At 37.6% G+C, this 27,403-nt stretch overlaps 1 protein-coding gene across 1 annotated transcript; it reads right to left on the bottom strand.

The window, feature by feature from the left end:
- Positions 1 to 174: 174 nt before the first annotated feature.
- LOC135686124 (uncharacterized) lies at positions 175 to 27,216 on the bottom strand. Its single transcript, XM_065202299.2, has 7 exons — positions 26,040 to 27,216; positions 13,301 to 13,435; positions 10,738 to 11,376; positions 9,346 to 9,707; positions 7,964 to 8,456; positions 5,770 to 5,977; positions 175 to 2,523 (listed from the first exon to the last, which is right to left on the bottom strand). Exons 2-7 carry the CDS (start codon positions 13,311 to 13,313, stop codon positions 2,478 to 2,480), a joined length of 1,761 nt encoding a protein of 586 aa, XP_065058371.2. The 5' UTR covers positions 13,314 to 13,435; positions 26,040 to 27,216; the 3' UTR covers positions 175 to 2,477.
- Between the last annotated feature and the right edge of the window lie 187 nt (positions 27,217 to 27,403).

The raw sequence follows: 27,403 nt of genomic DNA, 5'->3' as shown, positions 1-27,403 counted from the left end.
GCCATGAACTTTCTTAACTTTTTGAAGAACCGAGCACAACTTTCTTATAAAAAAACGTGTAATCTTCGAAAAAATTCGAATTCCACAACATTAATACAAATACGAATCCACTCCAAAATCAGCTCAATAGACTCTCGAGGCTTCAGCGCAAGGAACAAACAAAAAACGAGTTGATTTTATCACAATGTGTTATTATACAACACAATTTCATTAGTAAATAGCATTTGAGAAAAAATTCTACGGAATTAAAAATGCATAGGAAAAAATTGATGGTAACTACAAAACCGTCCAGAAAAGTCATGAAAAACTGCGTTAAATGATATTAAATATAAACAAGGCATTCAATGTGATTAAATAAGCACTGAAAAATTCATTACAAATATTTGCTACTTAAATAGGAATTCCAAAAAAGTACATATAAAAACACGTGAAAAGGAGTATTCGAAACGAACATTGTGGCAAAATGGTTCAGGGCCTTTTGTGTTTTTTGAAAAGCCAAGTCAAGAATAAAAACCTGTTTTATCAGGATTCTTCAACTAGAAATTTACTGAAAATGCAACTAAAAATTTGAAACTAGACAGAAATGTTTAAAATAGTGAACCTGTTGGGATGAAACACAAATAAGTAGGAAATAATATAATTGTAGAGAAATGATTTGTTGGCATTGGGGAATGATATGTCGATGAAGAAGGCCATTATGATTGTGATGATGACTCTCTGATCTGGTTTAAATGTAAAAGCAAGTTTGGCATTAACCTCTATTCTGTGGGGACAAAGGCCTAAACTGAAAATCAGTAGACTTATGGAAAGCTATCATCAAACTGAATTTGCGAAGTGCCCTCTTTGTCACAAAGGCTGCAGCTATTGAAGTCCAGGCGCTCTGGGAAACAAATTTATACATCATCTAGCTATATGGAAAGGAAAAAAGTTTAATTAAACAATTAAAAAAACGAATATGTAAACAAAATGCAACATTCGAGAGACGATTTGAAATTTTTGACCATGAAAGTAATTGTATTTTACAGCAATCATAATGTATAAAACACGGGTAATGAAAGTAAAAAAAAATATTCAGATGAGGAATAGAAAATAAGCACAAAAATTGCTTCCTTCTAAAATCTGTGGAATATGTCTCAGGACTGGTTTTGCAAGAATCGTTGTTTCTGGTCAAAGGAATTTTATATTAATCCTAGAAGGTAAACATATTACCGGATATCAAATCGTCTTTCTATTAAACACAAAAACTCGATAAAGCACGAGTATTTCTTACTTAGATACAGGCATGAAATACCAATTAAAACATTATTAAATAAATCCAAAAGTATTGTCGAGAAAGTATTAAATTTGGACCCTGGTTCATAAATCGGAACCTTTACAATTCAGCTAAATGTACAAAATAACAAATTATTTCCATAAAATAGGACTCGTACAAACGAGCAAATTGTTCAGTATTATAAAACGACAAAGCTTAGAGCTAAAATACAAAGGATTTTACGGTTGTAACCCTAAATAGAGAAACAAAAAATTAAATAAAAATGTTCTCGTATATACAAAATAAGGAAAGCGGGTGAGCTTTCGAGCTGGCCTTTTTTTTGGAACCCTAAATTCACCAGGATTCGACCTCAAACTAATAATTATTATTTAAAAGACCATTGAAAAATTTAATTTGGACACCGAAGCTTTTTTAGGCCCTCGCCTCTTTTAGGTCCTCGCCTCCAATGGGTCCTCGCCTCATTTGGGCATTCGCCTCTTAGGCCTAACTATGGGCAGCAAGAGACTCGGTACTTGAAGCAAACAAGGGGAAAACAGGTCATGAAGAATTGCAAAATCCCCAACCTTACAATAGCAAAGCTTAAAAGTGTAGCCCACTATTATGGGTCAACACAAAAATTATGGATATGAAATTAGGGTCTTTTGGCAAGATTGACTAGGGGGATAAAAAACGGGGTACAAAAGGTGAGTGCTATGGGAGACAGACTAACTCGTTATAATAGTGGTAGAAAATTGCTAGTGAATCGGAGGCAAGCAGAATCCACCGAACGCCTCCTTCTTAAGAGCATAGAAAGTTGGCAGGGTACTGCAGGAAATCTATATCTGGCACCCAGATGTCACTGGACTATAGATTGTACAAGAATCTTAAGCATACTAGCTTTCTTCACAACCAATGAGACAATATCATGAGCATGAATCTGTAAATTTGCAGGACAGGAGTTACACGCAGTAAGCCTCACCGACAGTGGCGTAGCGAGGGGGAGGCAAGAGACGCCCCCAAAATGGCAAAAAGTCTTTTGCGTTTTCTGGCGTTCAAAAAGGCGTGGACCCCCAATTTTCCCTTGCTGAACTCGCCTTTGCACTCCCCCCCAATCTTTCCACCCTGGCTACGCTACTGCTCACCGAGTACACCGGGCTTTGTAGAAGCTTCCTTGTAATTCATACTGACGGCAAAATCTCAGCCAATTGATATTTGTGAAGACCAACTATTTTGTCTGCTCAACCAGGATAGCCCCACTAGTTTTTGGTGCCCTAGAAAAGCAAATGAGGTATGATTATCATATGCATATGTAGCATTAAAAAAGCTATAAATGTTGCTTTTTGCCAAAAAAGATGGCAAAGTAGTTTTCTCGGCATCCCTATTCTTTATTTGGACTAGACGTCGACCTTAAAGGAACAACAATACGAAAGAGACCACGACACGGAAAGGATGTCCACATGGAAGAGATAACAATCTTAACGAGACAACTGCATGGATGAGACAACGATATGAAAAAGAAGACGAAATGAAAGAGACAACGATATGAAAAAAATGCAATATGTAAGAGACCACATTCTGAGAGAGACAATGATATGAAAGACGCGACGGCATTGAAGAGATGACGACCTGAAAGGGCAAAGATTTGAATAAGACAACGACATGAAAGAGACAACGACATGAAAGAGACAACGATATGAAAGACGCGACGGCATTGAAGAGATGACGACCTGAAAGAGACAACGATATGAAAGAGAATGCCATAAGGAAGAGACCTCATTCTGAAAAAGACAGCTACATGGATGAGGCATCGATATGAAAGATGCGACGACATTGAAGAGATGACGACCTGAAAGGGCAAAGATTTGAATAAGACAACGACATGAAAGAGACAACGATATGAAAGAGAATACCATAAGGAGAAACCTCATTCTGAAAAAACAGCTACATGGATGTGGCAACGATATGAAAGAGAGAACGACACTGTTTATCAGTAACACACTTGAAATGAAAAACGGAAAAGGAATTGTTATCTTGCTAAAAAGTAACAAAGCAGATCAATAGCAAATAATTGGAATGCATGACGCCAGAGGAGCAACAGGTGCAAGTTTGCCAACAAGATGAGGAGATAAGAATCTAATTGTATATGCAGGAGAAAATGATCAACAGTAAGTTTGTCCACCTTTTTAAAAAATATACATGTAGATAGGATATCCAAGATTAAAACCCGAGAAATAATTTATATCGTTTACTTATTTTCCCAGAGAGCCTATTCTCTTCGCCCTTTGAGTGAAAACTGTTCTTTTGAGGCCCAGAAGGTAGGGCCCGGCAATTTAACTAAGAAATAAAGCCTTTTCAAGGCCACAGTCGCAAATAGGTCCAAAGAAACGACTGTAGCATGGATCTGCTATCATGGTCCTGAGTGCAAACACAATCTGAGTTCAGACATCAACCTCCCATTCTTTCTTACAACATCAATACCGTAAATCCTCAAATTGGCCCCTTTGAAAAAGCCCCCCTCGAATAAGCCCCCACCCTAAAACCACCAACTGTCAATAACCTCCACCCCTCTCGAATAAGCCCCCACTGCAATCGTAAATCCTCGAACTGGCCCCCTTCGATTTGTTGATTTTTGCCATCTGAAGTTGTCTTTGGCGTTTCTTTGAATTACCACAAAAATTCATACTTTTGGTAACAGTTAATTAAATGTTCATAAGGAAATTCCTACTAAAATATGAGAGTTTTATTATTGGTGTCTGCTAAACGTCTATAATAAATTTATAAGCCCCCCGTACAAGCCCCCATCCAAAAATATTAAAAATGAATAAGCCCCCCAAGGGGCTAGTTCGAGGGTTTACGGTACCTGCAAATGTTCCACAAAGCGGCGTAAAACTTGAAAATCTAAATGGCAATTCGTTCAACACTGATCTTTGAGATGAGCTCACCACACCCATATTAGCTTTATTACGGCATATTAGTAGCGAAAGAAAATGTGTGCAAAAACAAAGATGTAATTCTTTGATTACACAGTGCGTTCTGATTAAGATAAGAGAGAGATGAGTTGCTAGTCAGCATGGCAAATAAATCAATGGAATCTGGCCGGCAGAGCAAAAACAAGATGAGGAACATAAGATTTGAGACGGCAAAATAGATCTCAAGTCCAGAACAAGGAAAAACATCAGCAAAGTTGGAGTAAATGGTCAGAGCATTGATAGATGGTGTTTCCCTTCCTGCCTCCCCGCCCCTGGTCATGGAATTTCCATTATCATAAAACAACTACATAGACATGAAAAATATCTCGTATAAATTTTTCTCGCGTTTAGTTTGAGCCTATCTGTTCACACGTGAACGCACTCGTTCAGTTTCATATTATCCGCGCGAAATAAAACAGTTTTACCAGATGAAGAGATTTACAGCAAGCAAGTCCATAATCGCGGGATTCCTGATCATCAATCATAGACAATCTATTCAATAAACCCAGAAAATAGTGCTTGTTCCATTTTCTTGGATATTTCTCCCGTTTACGCGGGAACCGGACGGGAACAATCGCGTCCCGTTCTTTTGTCATATAACTTACAAAATAGTTCTAATTTTCGCAAAGGAATGACAGAAATTGAATCGCTCTTGTGTACAAGCAGCTTCTAAACATCCACTGCATGGAACGAAACTAGCTGGAACGGTACGCAATCGTAAAAACAGCCTGTAGTCATCTATTCAGACAATCGATTGGCTATCATCGATTAAGAATGAGTTAACAAAAATAATCAAATGCAAGAATTCCAATGATAAATTCTTGCTGCGATCAATCAGATAGCAAACCAAAATTCTTTTCAGTAATGTTTTTGAGGGCAACCCTATAATAAGCTATTTCCACAATCACTTCAAAGAGCAAAACCTAAGCCAAACAACTATATGTTCGTGCTCATTTCTAGAAGATCTTTTGAGACCATAGTGTTGAGTCACAGGTATGCTCGTTCATAGAAAGGCGGGTTACTTCTAATTCCAGAATAGAATTTTAGAGTAGCACACTAAAATGCCGAATCATATAACACCAAAGTTTAGAGATTTTTAGGGCATCTTTGATCTTAAACTTTACCAACAAAGGTTCTCTACGAAACGAACTAGGTTAAAAACATTTTAGTTGTCACACAGGTTTCAATGAGGGTATTTTTTTCGATCTAGCTGAATTTCTAGGTTCCAGGCCCCTGAAAACTTAAACGCATAAAGTCCAAAAGATTGGCCTTGCTTCATATTTTATCTACCTAAATCGAAATGCGCATGTAATTTCGTCTTTATCCTTTCCATAAAATAAACGTGTCTACAACTTTTCTTTCTGATTTAAAAAAACTAGCTCTCGTGTAATCACACAGGAGAAAAACATCTGTGTAATGTGACGTAATCTCTTTTCTGGGTGATATGTGGCGTCATCGCTGCTTTCTTTAAAAACCTTTTAGCTGAAAGAAGGTATTAGTGAATATTAGTGAATTAAAGAAAAGACAAAGAAATTAGTGAAAGCATACCAGTTAGCGGTTAGTTGGGCTGTTCTACCAATTAGATTTGGCGTTGGGTACCTTAGCCAATCTGAGGAGTATTGCTGGTCATAATCAGAGTTAGTCGGATCTCCTGCTTCACTAGTGCTTTTGGTCAGCGTACTGACAGGGGGTAAGGAAAACGAGCTCGACAACTGGGTCAGTGTAGCTGGCTGTGAATCTATCATTGAAGGGGATGCTATAAGGAAAGAACACAGGAACTGATTAGTAATAAAAGCGATTAGTGGTAAAAATGTTATGTTAGAGAAATTGACTTTCATAGAAAAAGAATTCTTTGAAAATCACAGAGAATATGGAATTAGAACGACACTCGTCCTAGGTGACAATACGAGTAGTGAGTCAAAAAACAATGCAATCAAACGAAATTCGAAAACGAAAACGAAAACAAGGCAATAATTACAAATAAAGTTATTTCTATCTATAAATATAGTAATCTGTTATAAAATACAAAACGATACAAAAACTATATGCATCTACTATCGACTAATGATATAGGGTAGAACAAGGTGCGAAGATGGAAGACATTAACACCTATGCAAAATTCTAGACCGCTTTCATGACCTCTATCACCTAAACTAAAGTGATTAGCTCGTGGCTTAAGTTAAAAATTATACATTTCGGTATTGAAAAAATATATGAATTTTCTTCTGAATTGAGCTTTTGTTTTTCTTCTACATTACCTGTATGCTATACCACTTAAAGCTAAAGAGCAATCACAAGGGCAAAAAGGCTGGGTTTATTTGCAAGAAAAGAGCCATATAACCAATAAATTATTTCAGATTTGGAAAACATCTAAATCTCGTGGCAAAATATTATTGTTACATAAGAACAACCACACCACTGGATGAAAGAAAACCAAGAATTTCTGACGAAATACATTCAATAGTGGGTCTAATTACAATCAGTTATTTTCATCCTTTCACCACTTGGAATGGGAAGATATATAAACATAAAATCATTACAATTTGTAGATTTGTCTTATATGATATAATTTCCTATTTAATGCAAGGAACCTAGAAAGGGACTTAAATGGGGCGTAGGGGTGTTGGTAGTATTAATTACCCAACATTTAAAGATTTACATAAACATTTAAAACATAAACACAATAAAACTATCCTTATACCTTGACCTACATTAAATACTCATAAAATTTCAAATTTGAAATGCATCTTGTAGAATAAAATCTAGCATGTATAAAACTGATGATTGAAAAACACAAAAAAGGGACATTGGATATACTCAAAATAAGGGTAGAAAATAAGGGTAAATATATACATATGCATCTAAACCAAAATTGGTCAACATTACAGAAACCTATAAAATATTGTTAAAAAACTATTGATTGACACTATAAACAGTTCTGACTGAAAACTGAAGTAACTTTGCTACAGTCCTGGCCAAAAATAGCTGAATCATTTGAACAAATAAGGAATTTGTGTGCTATATCTTTATATTATATGCGCTGGTGACCTAAACCCTCTTCCCCCCGAAAGTCAATGTTGGTTAAGATGGTTACAGAATAAGTGGGGATTACCACATTTATACCAATCCCATCCCAACATTGATTTGTAGGGAAGGGGGGCGGGTGATTTGTAAGCAGCTTCTTTTTTTGCAAGTGTCTCAGCATTTTATGCTAAGCTTGTAGGTACAATGAGCAGACATACATGAAAGTTTCAAGTGCTGCTCTTAAAAAGAGGAACAAGGGATGTTGTATCAAAATAGAACCACAATGATTGAGGTTAGGTACCAACTACTAACTGCCACCTAACTTCATTGCAATACAACTTGTGAAAACACAGAAGTTAGCATAACTTTATTTATAGTGAATATATGCATTTTCAAACAGATCATAAGAATATTTTCAAGTGACAATGACTTGCAATGTGTACATAAATGTATTCATTACAAAACATTGCATAACAAAACTGTGCCCTGAACTTTTTCAATGTCACACTAAAAATGTTGGTATAAAAACATTTAATTGCTCTAAATAAATCTAATTGCTAGGGAGAAGTCAGATATCAAACTGTCAAAAGCTGTTCAATATTATTTGCTTTAAGAGCATCTAAAACCTTAGCTTCGTCAATAATAATCAACCTCTTACAATCAGAAGTGCCAATCAAATTAGTTCTTATGGTACTAATTGTAGCTGAACCCAACTTACTTGAAAAAGACATGTGAGTAGATTCAGTAGCAGGAGTGTTTGGTGGCGTCTCAGTCTTAATATTCACCACAGTATCTTCACTTTCACTTTCATTCATTTTTGGAGATGTGCTTTGAGATATTCCGATGGTGAAAATTGGGTTAGGTTGAGGACTTGGTGTCAAGAAAGAGGAGTTTGAGATTATTTCATATCCATTCTGCTGTGAAGATGGGATGAAGATACTTTGTATGTTTCCCAGTGTTGAATCTGCTATTGGCCTTAGTTCTGTTAAATGTGGTTTAAGTTCATGAGATGGATAAGCTGCACTTTCTGATTCAATACCAGTTTGCACCGCATATGACGATGACATGAAAGCAAGACTGGTTGGGGGAATTATAGTAGAATTGGTGTGCTGATGAATGGCTGTTTTTGACCGCATATGGGAAATATTCTCATCATCTTTAGATGAGCTCTCTTGCTTTCTCATCTTTGCTCTTCGATTAGAAAACCAAACCTGAATAGCAAGACAACAAAACATAAGTACATTATTTTTTATATTTACACAACAAGATATACACAATATTTAATTTAACAGGCCTGTCTGTACGGTTTGGTTTCAACATGAACATTCCTCCTTGAACATTAACCAAATGGGCAACAGTTGAATTGCCTAGTGATATTGTGTTCTGTTTTAATTATGAGATCTGCTGAATGATATAATGTTTTGTTCTGTCTGCGAGGTAGTCTTAGTAAAGACATAAAGGCCTGGTTTTTTCTCTAGTTTCATCAAACAACCAAATGTGACTGCTATTGCTAGGGGTCAGGCCAGATCCAACATGTGCATGGTGGGACAATTTTGCATTTGCTTCCAGTGTTTAAATGTAGTTAACAAGTGGATGAATTCTTTTAAAATGGAAAAAATTTTCGAATAAATTTTTTAAAAATTTGTATACAATTAGACAGGGGCCTGGAAACCATGAAAAAATCACATTTCTGACAAAACATTGATGCTTGCAATATGATGCTTGATATTTCTATGTCAAACTTAGCTTAAAATTTCGATGAGAAAATTGGTGGGAGGGGGGCAATTAATTGCCTCCTCAAGCGATCCAGAAGGGCCCTGAGGCAAACAGCCAGGCCTGAATTTAACGGAAATTCTTCAAAGTAATAAAAAAATTTTAATACATTCCAAAGCAGATGATTTGCCATCCAGAAATTTTTTGATGATTTCCGAAGTGATAAGAAGACTGATTTTCACAAGAGGATACAATCATGACAATAAGCCAACAAAAGTTTCTCATAACAATCACCAATGGTTGTCCTTCCCAGCCTTCCAAGTTCTTGGAAGGTTATATTAGCAGGTACATAAACATTGAGCATATATATGAAGCCCTTGCACTCACTTGCACTCTTGTTTCAGGCAAGTCTGCTAACTTGGCAATCTCTTCTCGCTTGATGGCATCAGGGTAAGCTGTTTCTTCAAATGCCTTTTCAAGCACTTCCAACTGATCTGATGTGAAATTCACTCTGTTCTTGCGAGTCTGCCTTTTAGTACTGGGACCAGTTTGAGTGATATGAACATTGGAAACTTGATACTGGTGCTGTCCAAAACCAGACTGCTGTTGTGACTGCTGCAACTGCTGGTGTTGTTGAGATTGTTGTTGTTGTTGTTGTTGTTGCTGTTGTTGCTGCTGTTGTTGCTGACTTTGCTGCTGCGCAAGTTGGATTTGCTGTGCAGCCATCGACTCAACATTTACAATTTGCACTAAAAATTTAATATAATACAAGTATAAATATAAAAATTTTTCTGTTAATATTCCCGGAGCACAGTGCTCAATACATTTGCAGGTAGAGCGTAATAAAGCATATATATATATAAAAGTTGAAGAAAATAAAACTACATGTTTTATCTCTACAAGCCTGTCTCCTGAATAACTCACCCTTCAGGATATGTTCAACAATCTCCTGAAGAGTGAGTTAAGTATGTTTCATGAATAACTCACTATACGCTATAATCCTGTTATAACATACTCCGTTAAAATGTACTTCCGAAAAAGGTCTCCATAAAGAAAATACCCCCCTTATAACAGACTCATTTATAATGTACTTTTCGTTATAGAATACTTCTTCTTCAAATCTTTAAAACAAATTCCATCAGATACAACATACTTTGTGTGTCTTTTTTGTTAAAAGTCCATTGTGTTGCATCACTAATTCAGAATTACTGTCAAGTTGCAAACTCTCATAGGAATAAGTGACACTGACCATCATCCAAATGTTGCTGACTTCAGCATCAATTTTGCGCAACATCTTCAATTTTTTGTAAAGTTTTTTGCTTGGTAACGTTTTATTGTTTCTTTGATTGATTCAAGGGCCATCCAGGTTTCACAATAAGTTTTAAAGTTTTCAGATTTGTCTAGTGCCGACGAAAAATTTAAGATGTTTAGCAAAATTGATGCTGGAGTCGGCAACATTTGGATATTCAGAAATGCTTTTCAGACTTTTGAGACAAATTAAGTTGAAATGTTGTTTTTTAGTTACATCTGAGATAACATACTTAATCTGCTGGTCCCTTAAAGTACCTTATAACCAGATTATACTGTATGATTGATCTCCAAAAATGTAGCATCATAACTTGTAACTTTCATTATCATGTCCCATGCCCCCCCTTTTCTCTGAAAAAATATGTTATTTATAATGAGACCAAGGTTATGTCTGTCACTTGAGCAAAAATTACAAAAATAAGCTACTTGTCTGGAATAATATTTACTTCTTTGTAAAAGAGTAGGGCTTACCATCTGCAAAACCATTTTGATGTTCTGACTTAGATAATTCTCTTCTTTCTCCACTTTCTGATACACTTCCCATGGAATGGCCTGACTGAGAGGCCATGGCAATCCCTAAAATACCATTGATTGAGTAAGCTCCTCCTCTTCCTGGAAACTGTGAAAAGCCACCAGGTAATAAAACTGGTACACCAGCTTGCTGGTGTTCTGTTTTGATTTCCTGTCCCAATTCATTTTGGCTCATCTGTGACATGTTACTAGAATTTATTTTGTTTCTAACAATTCTATTGATTGAACTAACACTAGGAACATTGTCCTGGGAACAAATATTATCTGCCAGCAGCCTGTCTCTGATTTCCCAAGCAAACATTGTTGGGTTTGCAATTTTGTAATCTGCAATTTTGTTGACCACTAGAGGAGTTGCAACTTTAGGTTTACTCCCTCCAATGACACCAGGCCTGATGGATCCTGTCTCATAATAACGTCCTAAAATTTTACTAACGCATCCATGGGAAACCCTAAGTTGCCTAGATATGTCACATGGCCTAACACCTTGATGTGCCAGCTCAACTATTTTTCTTCTAACTGGATCAGGTAATGGTCGCCCATTGACAAATAATCCACCAAGCTGGTTGATTCCTCCATGACCTAAAAATGAAATTACAAATTTAACACACACCAAATATATTAAAGGAAAGCAGGTAATATATTTTAAATACTTGCAGAAACAAAAAATATTTGTTGAAGTTAGACAAAAAAAATGTACACCTTCAGATAATTTTTTTCTTGATTAATTGTTGAATTGGGTTCTGTTGGACCTTTCAATTTCTTAAGAATATTTAAATTGAAATGAAATGATCAATTTCATAGACTCTGCCTGGGACAACAGATAATTAACTCAGATTGAAAAGAAAGTCAACTCTGGAACTGGAACTTGGAAATAAATGTTTTGGACCTTAAAGGTAAGTGAAATAGAACAATAAATTTCAGGTTTGAAAGCCTAATGGTGCTCAGCCAGAATAGCATCTAGAACTCAGAAATTATACCCTATTTGTAAGATAGCTGCACATTAGCCAGCAGTTTGATTGGGGTTCTATTGCTTCTTTGCTTCCAGTGAGTGATTGCATATAATTGATTTTGAAAATAGTGACTTCAAACCATTCACAGATGGAGTAATAATACCATATTTTGAAGACTTGACTGGTTTCCATGGAGCAGAGACATAGCAATTATATGTGTTCATTAAAAAGTGGTCTGATTTTGATTTGACTTTCAAATGCAATCAAAATAAAGTGTGAAACATCCATAACATCAAAGATAAAAAAAGAAAGGTAAGAGGAGAAGGAAGACGTGTCTGAGAATCTAAAATAAATTTCAGAAGCCCATTATCTACAAAATAGCTTTAGTGAGGAGTGGACAATTCTCTCAATACCTAAGAGCATAAATATAAATATCAACACTGCTTTAAGCCCAAACATAAACCTGGAATATAGCATGGCCTTTATTTTAAAAAGCCTAGCCTTTACCCACAAAATTCAGTTAGAATGTTTCATCCTGCTAGCCACAGTATTCAGTACACAGAGCATGACCATAGTGCACCAAGGATGAGACATGGCACCATTGAGGGTGCACCTAAAAACTAGCTATATTCAATTTCTCAATATATCTGGAAATGTGGTTATTCAATTTATATCTGGAAAAATTGATGGTTCTGGTGCACCTGGGATTCTCAGGTAAGTTTTGCACATCTGCAGCTGAAGTGTGGGGCTGTAGGCACATCCAAGATCTTGTCAAAAACGGCCATACTCAGAATACTGACATGTATGGTAGATGCGCGATATTCGCTATATCAGGAAATTAATCATGCCCCTCCCCCTGTCACAGCATGCACGTTATGTCCCTGGAAAGGTAACAAACTGAGGAGAAATTCCCTGTCTCCTATCCCATCTATTGCCATACTGAAAACAGCTTTGACTGAAAGGATTAATTCAAAAAATTAGAAAACATTTCAAGGGTTTCAAAAAATTCTTCACTTCTACGAAGCAACCATGACAATTAGAATGATTTGGCCTATCTAACTTTTATTAGATTACAGAAAAAATTGTTAGTGAATTCTGAATTTTCTGAAAACATTAGAATAACAGATAAAACTACAGTGTTTTCATTGATACCCGCTGAGTCGCGCCTTTTTATCGGCCTAACGTATGTTGCAAACAACAAATGGACGACCTACCAACAACCGCTTTCCGAGCATCCTTTCATCTTCTTAGCAGCACTAAAATTGCTAAGCAGAAGCTTCATTTCAGCGATGGAGCAGTTCCCTATTTCCCGCTTTCAAAGTCCACGCAAGTGCAATTTAATTTGCCAACAGATAATTGGAAAGCGCAGAAACAGTCAACAAACGGCTGAGCGTAGCTGGTTGCTAATTTGGCCTAACTATAAATTCGATTGAATTCTGAGTTACACCTGGTTATTGACAGAAGGCGCAATGTAAATCAACTCATTTATTATTAAAATATTGAGCAAACTCGAACTTATTGTGAGTAGTAAGTGGAGCGAGAAGTCAATTAACCTGCATGTGCCATGATTTTCCAGTCCGTAAGTCAGTTGGGTGAATCGATGATCACTCAGGCTTGAAGTGTCTTCGCCTTGGCAATTGCGGCTGGCACTCAACCGTTTCTAATTGAGCTTGTCGATCTCCCTTTATCTGGAACGAAAAGCAAATAACCACTTGATAAGTAAGACGATGCTGTAAATCTAAACTGGTGAGCCAACGTGACTAAAAGTTTCTGTTGCAATCAAATTTTTGAAGAAACTTATCTAAATTCTTCCTGTCCTTACTCCAATTAATTATCCTTTACGTGCGTTACTTGCACGTGATTGCATTCATCGAATATGATTGGCCAGTATGGAATTTTGATTGGATTTATCTCACAGAGATTTCAAAGGGTGAATGTATTTATAAACATTTATAACAGCATTACAATTGTCTTTTGTTTCAAACAAAGATACAGTTTTAGATTAGAGGCTGCGGCTAAAGAAGGAGAAACAAAACATTAACGAAGAATTGAAGATGGAGGGAAACTTGTAAACTTTTCAAACTTAAAAGTTTGAAGGTTATTTGTTAACAAGGCGTGAAGGAAGATGCTCTTGACTTCAAGTTGGTGACTTGTTCTCCAGCTTAGCATGAAAGATTGTTACGAAAATAAGAAAATAAACCAGGAATCTGATTTTCAAAAACCCTGTAAACCGCTGGCAAGAATTACTCTTTGAGCATAGCCGCGTCGCATTCTTTTGCGGTAGCTGTTTTTCAATAGAAAGAAATTTTCATCCCCTGGTCATCGTACTAGTCTACAAGAATACTCCTCTCTCTACCTTGCTCTAATTCTAGTTGAATTTCAGAATGTTTCTTGTAACACTCCATTTAGACTTAGGGTTTTATAATCAAACTTGTAGAATCCGATTTATATTGATTAAGTTTTGCTGGAAATTTCTCTGAATTGACAGCAGCAGTTATAACACGTTAAGATTTTGTTGAGTTTTACTGAAGAAAATCATACTTAGGTCTTATGTTTGTTATGAAAAAATTCCATCATAGTTTGGCAGTTACTGGGGGCGGGGGCTTTTCAATGGGATAGGAAGGCCATAGACATAAGCCTATCACCCAGTTTAGTGCAATAGGCCAACAAACTTTTTTAACAAAAGAAAGATCTGTGGTGAACTGTTCTCATTAGTATTATGTTTATATGCATTTTCACGTCCTCTTATTGTTCACACATAATTACCATTGTTTTAACGCATTTTAAATACTCTTTGTTGTTTCTAATTGCACTGCACATTAACTGATATCCATGGAAACAGTTTAGTTGATTTTAGTTTTGTTATGGGGTGTGATAGTTGAGTTCGTAAGGATCGAGGAATGAAATTGAGTTAGAGAAATGAAAGATTTGTTTATTGATTAAATTCTCAAGCGGTGAGTTCGTTCCATTTATTTTATGTATATAGATATCTTAAAGGGCCTCCATAATTGGTAACCACGACGTCTTCATTGCATTTGTTTACGTTTGATTTTATCCTTGCGCCATTGTTTACTTCACACACCAACATCATGTCTACTCCCGAAACTTCCTCTGAAACTCCTTCAACTTCCACTACGAACATCACTTCTGTTAGTCTCAAGCTACCTCCGTTCTGGCCTTCCGATCCTTCTATTTGGTTTGCACAAGTTGAGGCTCAGTTTCAGACACGCAATATTACATCTCAATCGACAAAATATCACCATGTCATTTCCATGCTTCCGCCAGAAGTTGCTCAAGAGATTCGCGACATATTACTTAATCCACCAACTTCTCAACAATATGACTACCTCAAGTCCGAGCTTATCAAGCGTACGTCTGTTTCGGAGCGAAAACGTCTTCATCAGTTACTAGTAGCAGAGGAACTCGGTGATCGAAAACCCACCCAACTTCTTCGCAAAATGCGACAGCTTTTAGGCAATGCAGAGCTCGAGGAGCGTATTCTTCGTCAGTTGTTTCTCGAACGTTTACCGACTAATGTTCAACCCATCTTGGTTTCCTCTGCTGATACAATTTCCCTAGATCAACTTGCCACTCTTGCTGATAAGATTTTAGACGTTACTTCATCGTCACCTTTGCTGTCCCCCCTTTCTGCCACAGCAACACCTTCAGTTTCAACAAGCGATTTACAAGAGCAAATTTCTCAGCTAACCATTGCTGTACAGGCTTTACAATCTCAAGTTTCCTCTCGTGGTCGTTCTCCTTATCGTCGCTCCAGTTTTTCATCTGGTTCTCGTCGCCCCTCTCGCAGTTCAAGTCGATCTCGCCACCCTAATTCTGAATGTTGGTACCATTGGCGTTTTGGTGTTAATGCAAGCAAATGTCAGTCACCATGTTCTTTTCGCTCATCGTCTTTGGGAAACGGTCCCACCAGCGATTAGAGGCGGCCTCTTCGTCTGGTTCCTCCGCTCACAGTCGTCTTTTCTATGTTACTGACCGAAAGACTGGTACTCGTTTTCTTGTTGATACAGGTGCTGAAGTTAGTGTCCTTCCACCTTCTTCACAACAGCGTAAATTTCCATCAAAGATCACTCTTCAAGCTGTCAATCATACACCTATTGCAACTTATGGACAAAAGTCAGTCACTTTAGATCTTGGTTTACGCCGTATTTTTCCATGGGTATTCATTCTCGCTGACGTGCCTCGTCCAATCCTTGGTGCCGATTTTTTAGCCAATTTTGGTCTAAAAGTGGATCTTCGTCACCACAAACTTCTTGACACAAACACTAACCTCACCATTCAAGGCCTTACAACCCCAGCCACTTCACCTTGTCCCATTTTTGCGATATCGACTCTGGCTACGCCTTATCAAGATCTTCTAAAAGAGTTTCCAGACATTGTTCGTCTTTCAAACAAAGAAACTGCCATCAAACACACTGTGACGCACCATATTCGCACTGAGGGTCCACCTGTTTTCTGTCGTCCACGAAGACTCGCTCCAGATCGTTTTGCTATCGCCAAGTCGGAATTTGATCACATGCTTCAATTAGGCATCATTCGTCCTTCAAAGAGTAGTTGGTCTTCTGCACTTCACATGGTTCCAAAACCCACCCCAGGTGACTGGAGACCTTGTGGAGATTATCGCGCATTGAACAACATAACCATCCCAGACCGCTACCCAATACCCCACATACAAGATTTCTCTTCTTCTTTGCATGGTAAAAATATATTCTCAAAAATCGACTTGGTTAAAGCGTATCACCAAATTCCTGTTGAACCATCCGACATTTCAAAAACTGCCATAACAACACCTTTTGGCCTTTTCGAATTCGTGCGTATGCCTTTCGGCCTTCGAAACGCTGCACAGACTTTTCAGCGCTTTATTGACGAGGTCCTGCGGGGCCTTGATTTCGTCTATGCCTATATCGATGATGTTCTAATTGCAAGTGCTAGCGCAGAGGAGCATTTACATCATCTCCGTATAATTTTTCAGCGTTTCCAAGACTACGGCATTGTCATAAATCCATCAAAAAGTGAATTTGGATCTGCTTCATTGGATTTTCTGGGTCATCATGTTTCTGCTGACGGTATCAGCCCACTCTCCTCCAAAGTTCAAATTATTCAAGATTTTCCGCCTCCAACATCATTACGCTCGCTACGTGAATTTCTTGGCCTCGTCAACTTTTACCGCCGTTTTATACCAAACTGTGCAACACTCATGCAGCCATTAACTGATCTTCTAAATGCTCGTCACACAAAACAGCCTTTTCACCTCTCAGAGTCTGCCTGTACCGCATTTACGGCTGTCAAATCTACTTTAGCAACCAAAACTTTACTCCGCCATCCAGTCCCTAGAGCTCCATACAGTCTGATGACTGATGCTTCAAATATTGCGGTTGGTGCCGTACTTCAGCAATACATAGATGGTACCTGGCACCCTCTGTCCTTTTTCTCAAAGCGATTACAACCATCGGAAACAAAGTACAGTACTTTCGGTAAAGAATTACTTGCAGTATACCTTTCCATTCGCCACTTCCGTCATATTCTTGAAGGTCGTCAGTTCTTCATTTTAACGGATCACAAGCCTCTAATACATGCCATTTCTTCAGCATCTTCTCGTCATTCGCCTAGGGAGATTCGACATCTGGACTTTATATCGCAATTCACAACAGATATTCGACACATTAAAGGTATTAAAAACCCTGTTGCTGATGCCCTGTCACGCCTTGATATTAATTCTATCCATTCATCGATCGATTTCTCCCAACTTGCTGATGCACAACAATTTGATGAAGAACTTTCGCAGGTAAAAACCAACCACATCCATACAACTGCATACCACCCTTCTGCTAATGGTCTTGTGGAGCGCTTTCATCGTCAATTGAAGTCTTCCTTGAAAGCATCGGATAACGGCCTTAATTGGACTGACTGCCTTCCATTGATAATGCTTAATATTCGTTCCTCTTTTAAATCAGACCTTAGCTGCAGCCCCGCTGAACTCGTTTTTGGAACACAACTTCGTCTCCCTCATCAATTTTTTGCTCCGTCATCCTTGGCTTCTCTAGATCCGAAAAATTACGTTGACCGTTTACGTCGGTACATGTCAAAGCTACAAGCTACGCCAACCCGGTCTCATACAAATCGCTCCTACATTCCTGTTGATTTGCAGTCCTGCACTCATGTGTTCGTTCGCGATGACAGTGTCAAAGCTCCCCTTCAACCTCCTTACCGTGGCCCGTTCCGGATTCTTCGTCGTTTTCCAAAGTACTATACACTGGACATCAATGGAAAACAGGATACGGTATGTTTGGACAGGTTAAAGCCAGCCTTCATTGATATATCTGCTCCTCCAGTTAAGAGTCGTGACGAAACTGTTATTCCTCCGTCTCCAAAGGAGTCCGATGTACCTATCCGTAAAACTCGCTCTGGACGTCATGTTCATTTTCCAGACCGTTTTTATTCGTAACTTAAATATATCTGTTTACTCTTTTGCACCTTTAACACTTCCTTAATTATGACATTTATCGTTCGCTTTATCGCACTAGCTCTCTAGGGGGGGAGCTCTGTGGTGAACTGTTCTCATTAGTATTATGTTTATATGCATTTTCACGTCCTCTTATTGTTCACACATAATTACCATTGTTTTAACGCATTTTAAATACTCTTTGTTGTTTCTAATTGCACTGCACATTAACTGATATCCATGGAAACAGTTTAGTTGATTTTAGTTTTGTTATGGGGTGTGATAGTTGAGTTCGTAAGGATCGAGGAATGAAATTGAGTTAGAGAAATGAAAGATTTGTTTATTGATTAAATTCTCAAGCGGTGAGTTCGTTCCATTTATTTTATGTATATAGATATCTTAAAGGGCCTCCATAGATCCATTGGAATTAACACATCAAAATTGTTCAATAATGAAGATTTCCTTGTCAAAAACCACCAATTTTCGGAGATGACAGAAAATCGAATTCAGTTTCTAGGCGGAAACACATTTACAGAAGACCAAAACAAGATAACTGTCATTTTTTAAGGTGTCCATACAGCTTACCGAACACCGTCAAGCCAAAAGGGACATTTGTCATTTCAGAAATATCACTTTCTATTTTTAACACATAATTGGAATAAAAATTTTTTTGAACATGGTGGGAACAATTTAAGGTTTGGGCAGAAAATAACCAAATTCATCTTGTCTGGAGACATCTTCACAATTTTTTGGCTCAAAAGTTAATGGCAATTGCTAATGGAGGCTGCCGACGGCAGAGGGTAGAAAGAGGCTTAGCTGAGGGTTCTAATGTGATTTTCATGTAATTTTTGATTGTCGTTAATATTGATCTTGATTAAATCTTTTGAGACGATTTTTAAGCGTTAAACCAAGAATATTAAAAATTAGTCTAAAATCTCGATAGCCCACTTCTACTTCCCATGGTTTAGAGCCGAGGCCCCTTAAGTCTGTGCCTATGCTTCTTGCCTCCCTCTTACTACGCTATTGACTAGTCCTTGTATGCGAAAGCTTTTTTCCATTTTTACGTGATTCTGTTAATTCTGGATGTTTAATGCCTACTGCTGTATTTACAATCTTATCTTGGCAGTACGTTTTTCGCTTTTTATCCAAAACCAGCAGCAAACGGGTTTGCTGGCGCACCTTTGTCTTTGTATGGAATACTTATTCCTTTTGCCAATCCCTTTTTACGATCAGGGGTAGATCCAGAACAAATCAATGGGGGCGCTGAACAGGGGCGGATCCAGAGCAAATTTGAAGGAGGAGCAGTTGGTAGAGGGGGCGCTGAAAATTTTTCAAAAATTGGTGACGAGAGTGCGCTGTATACAACAATTTCAGATCCATTTTCAGAATAAACAACATAACTTTTAGGTAATCCTGGAAGCAAATTAACCTATCGGTCTCAGAAACGTTTTCACCTGATTCTCATTCTTCAAAAGGGGTGCACAATTTCTAAAAAAGGGGCGCAGACTTGCTTCAACTCGTCGAGGGAGGGGCAACTGCCCCTAGTTGCCTCCCCTTAAATCCGCCACTAGCGCTGAAAAATTTTCAGAAATTGGCGAGGAGAGTACGCTATGTATAACAATTTCAGATCCTAACCACTGACAGAAGGCTTTCTATTCATGTTCTAAAGGAAATTCTTACAATAATTGTGCCAAACCATTTTCAAAAGAAGACTTGAACTCGGTGAGGGAGGGGCAACTGCCCCTAGTTGCCTTCCCCCCCCATCCACCACTATCCACGATACTTTTTGGCTTTGGCGTAGGACACTGGAATCGAAAGTTTCTCGGAAAGGGAACCCTATAGTGTTTCCTGACTAGTCAAGAAAAATGACCTGTAAATTATACCGCAAGGATTACTTTTGGTTATTTTCAGCCAATGCAAAATGAAATGCTAAGAAAACAATGTCCTTAGCTAGTCTTTGGGATATGACTTGCTGAGTCCTAAAATTTTTAACAAGCATTCAGCTTTATAGGGTGGGCATAACATCGTTAAGCTCCCTAAAGTCTTTGGGCTTCAGCGTTATACTCAAACGAAAAGTGCCTTTTAGCTTCTTAAATATTAGCATAGTTAAAGATATCAAGGTATTTTTACAACTAACCTCGTTAGACTTTCAATATTTGTCTCACCCAAGGTTCGATTGAGTATGAGAGTGTTTAGAACATGCGTTGTTCAGAAGTCCCTATCATTTATGATTCCACGTAATCAAATTCAGAAATGATGTTGAAATTTTTCAATATTTGTATGGTATAATTTTCCATATTTCTAAAAAAAAATTTAGTAAAGCGGCGATTTTGTTTTCAACTATTTTTTCCTTCCTATAATTCTCGACTACACAATTGCATATGACCACCTCGAGAATGTTGAAAATTTCCTGCTTACGCGATTACTTCAACTTCCTTCACATTTGACTTTTGAGCGCCTTTAACCTCTTGCTTGTTCTAACGGTCATCTTTGTTTGCTGAGATGAAAAGGAAGGGGTGCTTTTCTTGTTAGGTCTTTAAAAGGATTTTTTTCTTTTCTAGATATTCTTGAAGAATTTTCTTCAGCTTCATATCATTCCCGAAATAAACTAAAACAATACATGTAATTTACTAGTCTTGTTACCCAAAAGATTGACAAGGTACATATCCGTTTATGGAAAACCCATTCAATTTTTTTTGGCATGGGTATGCTTGCGATAAAGTTATATATAAATGTATATATTGAATCAGTTTCCAACTCTGTGTTCAACTTAAGTACTGACAATAAAAAAAATCATTCTTCACTTTAGGCTGTAAGCTTTATAGTGAAAAGACCACATTTTGGTTTCACACATTTCAACCTCTTCAATCTAAAAATAACAAAATGATTAGAATCAATCTAGATTAGAATCCGTGCCCAAACCTCATTTTGAAATCTACGTTTGAAAATCTTATCCATTAACTCTAGTGAATAATTTATTCTACTTTAGTGAATAACTGACTTTCCAACAAAGTTTTCAATAAGCAAAATGACACGGGACAACCCTCAAAGTTGCCTAAAATATCTGGGGTTCATCACTAAAAATTGTTCTGACCTCAACCCTGTTGCTGTTCTAAGTAGCTATGGTACAAACAGCTGACAATCAAGTCTTGGTTGGTGGTAAGGTTACTCATACATATATATTCAATAGGAATGACTGCTCAGTATCAGATGACAAAAAGCTTATCAGATCAAAAAATTTAAAGCTGCTAACGAAACGTAGCAAGAATTTTAACAGTTTTGTAAGATATACACCAATTCGACTTACGACCTCGTTTTGGGAATATCTCCAAACTTAATTATACGACATTTTAAGCTCAGATTTGGTTTTATCGCCATAATTTTAGGCGGGATACCATTTTTTATATTGTTTCAGCCTGTATTTTAGATTTTACATAGAAATGAAGTTTGAAAACTTGAAAGGGATTTGACCGCAAAAATCGTTCCGGGGGAAACTTTACCCCGCTAGTCGCCAATCACGATCAAATCCCTTATAAAGTTTTTATCTTTGCGTCGTCATAGAATCACTATCGTGAGCAATATCATAATGAAAACTTACAATTAGACTAAAATCATTGCTCTCAATCTGAATCTGAGGTGAAAAATTTTGTAAAAAAAAATTTTGAAGAATTTTTCGAAACGAGGCCGTAAGTCGAATTGGTGTATTGCTTCAGTACTCCTCCGCAGTGTTCTCATTTTTCTCACTATTTCGTTTCTTCAGTATAAAGTTTCGGCATATTGTGTTTCGGTCGTTGCAGGACTTTGCAGCCTCTCTTTCAATTCCTTTTTCAGAGCCAATCTTGACCAGATTTATACAGGACCTCCTCGGGTTCAAGAGCGTCAAGCAGGGTTGTGGAGGAGTGTTGCCGGAAAATGTGGAGTAGTAAAGAAAGTGAGACCAGAGAAACGAAAGAGGTCACTTTCTCGCAATGCTCCTTCTCTGCGGCCCTTACTGGACGTTCCAGCAACCTCTTACTAGACGCTGTGGGACCAAAGTAGGGGTCTCGTAAAAGAGTTCAGATAGCAGATCTACACGTTTATGTATCCACAATTAAATGCAAGGCCTATTTGTACTCTTATGGAATTTGTCTGGATCGGATCCACTCCCATGAAACGGGATTTAGGCTCTGAAGTAGAAGCTTCATTGCAGTATTATTGTCCAGTTTAAATATTTTAACGGCTAGAGAGCTTAATTCTTAGTCTTGAAAATCTCTGAAAAGCAGTAAAATACAAAGTCTTCGATTTTCGGCGTAGAAAGGTTCGATATCAAAGCAAATCCTGAAAAGATACAAAGAATCAAAGGATCTAGATTTAATACAATTACTGATAAATTGATAACAGTTTGGTGAAATGAATGGATATGACAATGATCGATGGTCGTGCTTCTGATGCTATGATATCAACGAAAGTAACCAAAGCATGTAATTCTAGAAAATTTGGAGTTATCCCTCAATCTTTCATATTGGATTAGCACGAAAATTAGAAAGCGGCAAGGTAAGGTTATATGTGAATCCATTTAGCTTTCTAATAAAGAGGCTTTGTGTTTTTTAGATATGCTAGAAATTTTGTTTTGCTTGAACAGGTAATTTAGACTGAAAACCAATAGACTCAAAACAATCAAAGAATTTTGGATGAAAAATCCAGTAAGCAAATTGATTAAAACCTGTAAATCTTGTAACTTATACAATCTGACTGGCTGAAACGACAACTTGGGGACTTGAATTAGAGGCAATTAGAAGTTAACAATGTTGGGTTGACGGCAATTGTAGTCACAGAGGCCACACACTTCATTACCTAAATATGACCAGTATCTTAACGGTGCAAAATAACAGGCTCCACGTTGCAATTTTGGAAAATAATATTGGAGGAATAAAATGGCAAAGATTCCCCAAAGAGGAAGGGGCTAGGGGATGTCCAGCTACAGCCTCTTGCAGGAGGAAAAAGATCGTTGATACTGGGGCAGACATTATTGGCCAGCATAAAATAACAGGCTCCACCCAGTAGCGGCGCCACGGGGGGGGAGGGGGGACTGGAGGGACACGTCTTAATTTTTTCTGGTTTGCCCCCCCCAGAGCTTAGTGGCTGGCGCCGCCATTGGTTCCACCGTGTCAATGCAGTGAGACGAAATCAGGCGAGTATGAGTAAGCCAAGGGTTTCCTTAGGAGGGCAATATCCTCAATACTGGGATGGGGCAAATATAAGGAAACAAAATGTGCCGCCAAATTTAAACAATATGGGACGAGAAATTCGCTTCTGGAGGGTACCCTTAACTTTTTGGCAAATGTAATATAAAGGTTCAGGTTATACTCAATTTAACGGTTCACGGCAGTTTTCTAAGAAAAACGGGCATTTATCTTACAGATGCAGGTGGTCAAAAACAGGAAGTAGTTCTTTCAGGTTACAACTGTTTTAGCAATGCAGGTAGCAGATAATTTAGAATTTTTAATTCAACCACCCCGCTTGACCTTTAAAAATTCTTGGTTTGCTACAAGGCAGCGTATGAGATTTTGGTGAGACTTTTTCATATTTATTAATCTTATCAGCAATTTTCGGAATGGAGGGAGAGGATTTCGGTATAAAAAATGAGAAACACGAAAACAAGACAAAAGTCTTCAAGTATTCCAAGGAATTTGGCAGTCATTGTACTATCAGAAAAGAGGAATACCTTCTACAATACATCTACAATGCAAGTCATATATGATTATTGAATTGCTAGATAGGACATACTGTCATATTGAGATGACAGGGCCAAGTAGGTATAGCACACGACTTTATGAGGCCTCTCACAAGGCTATACAAGTTTGTAAATTGACTTCTCACAAGGCTATACAAGTTTTTAAATTGATTGTGAACAAAAGGCATCTCAAGATCGTGATTTTTGCATTTCTAGTACATGGGATTTTTCACTAAGATACCGTCTAAATACAATTTGCCGATAATGTCTTTTTAGTTAGTTGTGAGGGATGAAACAACTTGAGGAATATCTTGATTTATGTGAGTTTTATGTTGGTTAAACAAACTTCCCAACATGGAAGATCTAATTATTTTATATGTTGGTTTTAACATAGACAAAATCTTGGTTAGAGTTTACATTATATGTGGTTGGGAATTGAGAAGCTACATAAATCATAATTGGGGAGTCAGCCCCTTTTGAAGAATGGTCGATGACTGAAAGAAGCTGATAAAGATTGTGTTTTACCAGAATTTTTTATTGACCATAAAAAAGGTATCAATGTGGTGGTAAACCTTAAAAATTCTGGTTCTAGTTGCGTTTGGCTGGGAAGACAGTAGCTAAACAGCTTCTTTCAGCAAAGTGACAGCCAAGTTACAGCAAAGACTTTGGTTACAGCTAAACCGCTATCTTTATTGCAAAGGAAACTAAACCGGTTGACAATAATCAACAAAATAAACAGACGGCCATCACTTCAGTATCAAAGGGTCTGGGAAAGAGGAAAGCGCCATTGGATCAACTAGGTGTGTGTTCCGCTGTTTGTAGCGAATATCGGTTTCTTTTCCTAAATTTTGATTTTGCAAGTCGGAAAATGGCTGTGCTGAAAGACGGAGAAAAGAATGCTGCACAAATTATATATTAGCAAAATTAGAAGTAAAAATTGGCCTTGCTACTAAAGAAAAGGCGCTGGTTTATCTTTTTATAATATTTTGTTTTATCTGCAATTGTTCTAAAAAGATATGAAATTCTATGAGTCATTCCGAAGGAGTTTATACACACACAAGCAAGCGGGTAACTTGCATTAGCTGGATTATTTTCCATTCCTCGTTAGATTTATTTGTTTCGAATGGCGCTGTTTTTATGATGAGAATATAATACAACATTGTTCGGCCATTGTCGCCTTTTCCATGGTAAAACTATAAGACATATTAATCACTGCCTTTGAAAAACTTCAATCGAACTAGGGTAGGGAATACGCTCAGAGTCACGTCACATAACGGAGGAATATTTGTTTTGATAAAAAGTTTTGTAAAACTTACTCGGTGTAAAAACAAACACACGAACCAAGTTTTCAATCAAAATCCCGCATGGAAATTTAACTGACTCGATGTAATTTTTGGCCGAGCCTGTTTTAGTTAACTGAGAATCATGTAGGAAACCTGAAGGCCTTTATAGGTACTTATCATCCACAACACGAGTCGTGAGACTGATTTTCTCGTGACGAAACAAGAATCTTGTACTCGTACACTGACAAACGAAAAGATTGTGTCTTTTGATGACGCCGTGTTCCCTCTTGGTTTCGGAGTCGTTTGCGTACAGGAGTAAAAGCTTTGACCGAAGCACAAACCACGTTCCATATTGTTCAGAAGTCAAGCTAAAAAGACAAGAACTAGCGACAGCCCTGCACCATACGAATAACAAATCCCGCAAATGTCTGATTTGTCAACGTTGTGGCCACCGTGTACGCTGTCTGCAGCAATAAAAGCGTGCCTATGTCGCCGGCGTGCATACGTATTGAATTTGTAAAGCTAGCGGAAAGTATACATGTTAGATATGCTCAAAAGATCATGAAGAAATGTGACGCCTTCCTGACACTGAAGTGGCTGTATTGTCTTCTAGGCAGCTGGACATCAACACGGGAATTGTCCGCAATCAAGCGCGCAATAGTTCCATGTCTCAGTGGAGTCAGTCCATTTTCAGGCATTATATGCTCTGAAAACAATTTTCCGTCATGGTAGTTTGCTGTAATTTCTTAGTGCCGGAATGCGTGTCAGGAAAATTTCATAAAAAACTTCATTGAAAATATACAAAGAGAGATATGGGCAATGAGGTAGCGACTCACCGACTTGTGAAATCGGATCGGTTCCACTTGCTGATCGCTGACACCAAAACGTAGATGCGTACATTGACTACTGGGAAGTTTCCTGACGCGTGACTATTTTTGAGAGGGTTGAACAATGCGCGCTGTACAGTTCTTCGTTGTTAGGCGTAATTAGACACGGTTAATGACGATACTCCTTCTCAATTATTACGGAATTCTGCCCTTTCAAATCTGTGGTTCATATTATACAGCTCAGTCATCCACTTCGACTGGCCCTTTATTTTCAAGAGAATGGGTGTTACTAGGGCATTATTCTCTTAATACTGGGTTGACGTCTTGTATTCTACACGCTTTAAAAGATCCGCAATGGGGGTCTACCTTAAGAATACAGAAGAATTTTAAGCTCACCTAACTGGTTTATCGATTTTTCTAATATTGAGAGCATGATGAGATTTCCACCGCTCAAGAGGAGTTTAATTTGCGCACGCATTTGTTGTCCTTCGCAGAGGCTTTGCAACAGTAACTATCAAGTGCCCTAATGATAAACGATAAACAAAGAGAACATAAACACCAGGAAATCGAAAGCGTCATGTGATAACGGCGAAAAAACTTTATATATCTTAAACTATTGCTACATCAAAGAATTTGCTCGAATTCTTCAAAACAAGATAGCTTTTTCACAGTTACAGTAAAATCAGTACTACGAAATTAAAATGAATCTTTGTACTACAGAGAATGCAATCAGAGAGAGCAAAAAATCGAGGGTCTCTTTATTGATTGAATCAAATTTAAAATTACTAAATGCATGAGAGGTTCTATCTTTGGCCGCTACAGAAAAGAGTGTAAAAGTACTAATGATAGTATATTCAATAGAATATTCCTTCAGACTATGATGACTGTTTTTAACATTCTGCTTCCACGTGAGCAACGACGAATAAATAAACCAATCGATTTTGATTGGCTTTGTTTTAACCAATCAGTGACTTCAGTCTGACATGATTCACAAGACAATCTACATGAATTGATGGCATTTCTAGCTTTTTAACTACTAGTACAAATTCACTAAACGTAATGTGAAAGCAAAGAAAACTTTTATTTCTGGTAACAATGTTACTTCCGGGTCACGCAAATTTCTTTAATTTTCATGGCGGCACGCAAAAGAAGGTGACAGAGAGTGATATCACGATTAGGTGCACGAGAAAATCGTCTTGCATATTTGCAACATATCACAAAAATTTACTCCTTGTCAAATATTAATGTTAGTGTCTATGTGTTGATTTAGAAAGGGCCTATTAAAGGGAGACCAAATGCCGCAAACGCGTAAATTGCACCAAAAGTCGCAATCCCTGGTCAAAATAGAAATAACACTACGTATGCAGTTGTGA

This window comes from Rhopilema esculentum, chromosome 6 (genome assembly GCF_057945365.1).
Source record: "Rhopilema esculentum isolate cy_ngs chromosome 6, ASM5794536v1, whole genome shotgun sequence".
Taxonomy (NCBI): Eukaryota; Metazoa; Cnidaria; class Scyphozoa; order Rhizostomeae; family Rhizostomatidae; genus Rhopilema; species Rhopilema esculentum.
Note: the sequence above shows the minus strand (reverse complement) of the source record. Positions and strands in the feature narration are given on the sequence as shown.

Bases quoted from the DNA above. Each gene is read 5' to 3' on its own strand.
- LOC135686124 (XM_065202299.2), bottom strand. The intron at 8,457-9,345 runs GTGAGTGCAAGG...CTTGCTATTCAG, and splicing joins TGCCTGAAACAAGAGTGCAA to GTTTGGTTTTCTAATCGAAG. The intron at 2,524-5,769 runs GTATGCTTTCAC...TTGCTTTTCTAG, and splicing joins GCCCAACTAACCGCTAACTG to GGCACCAAAAACTAGTGGGG.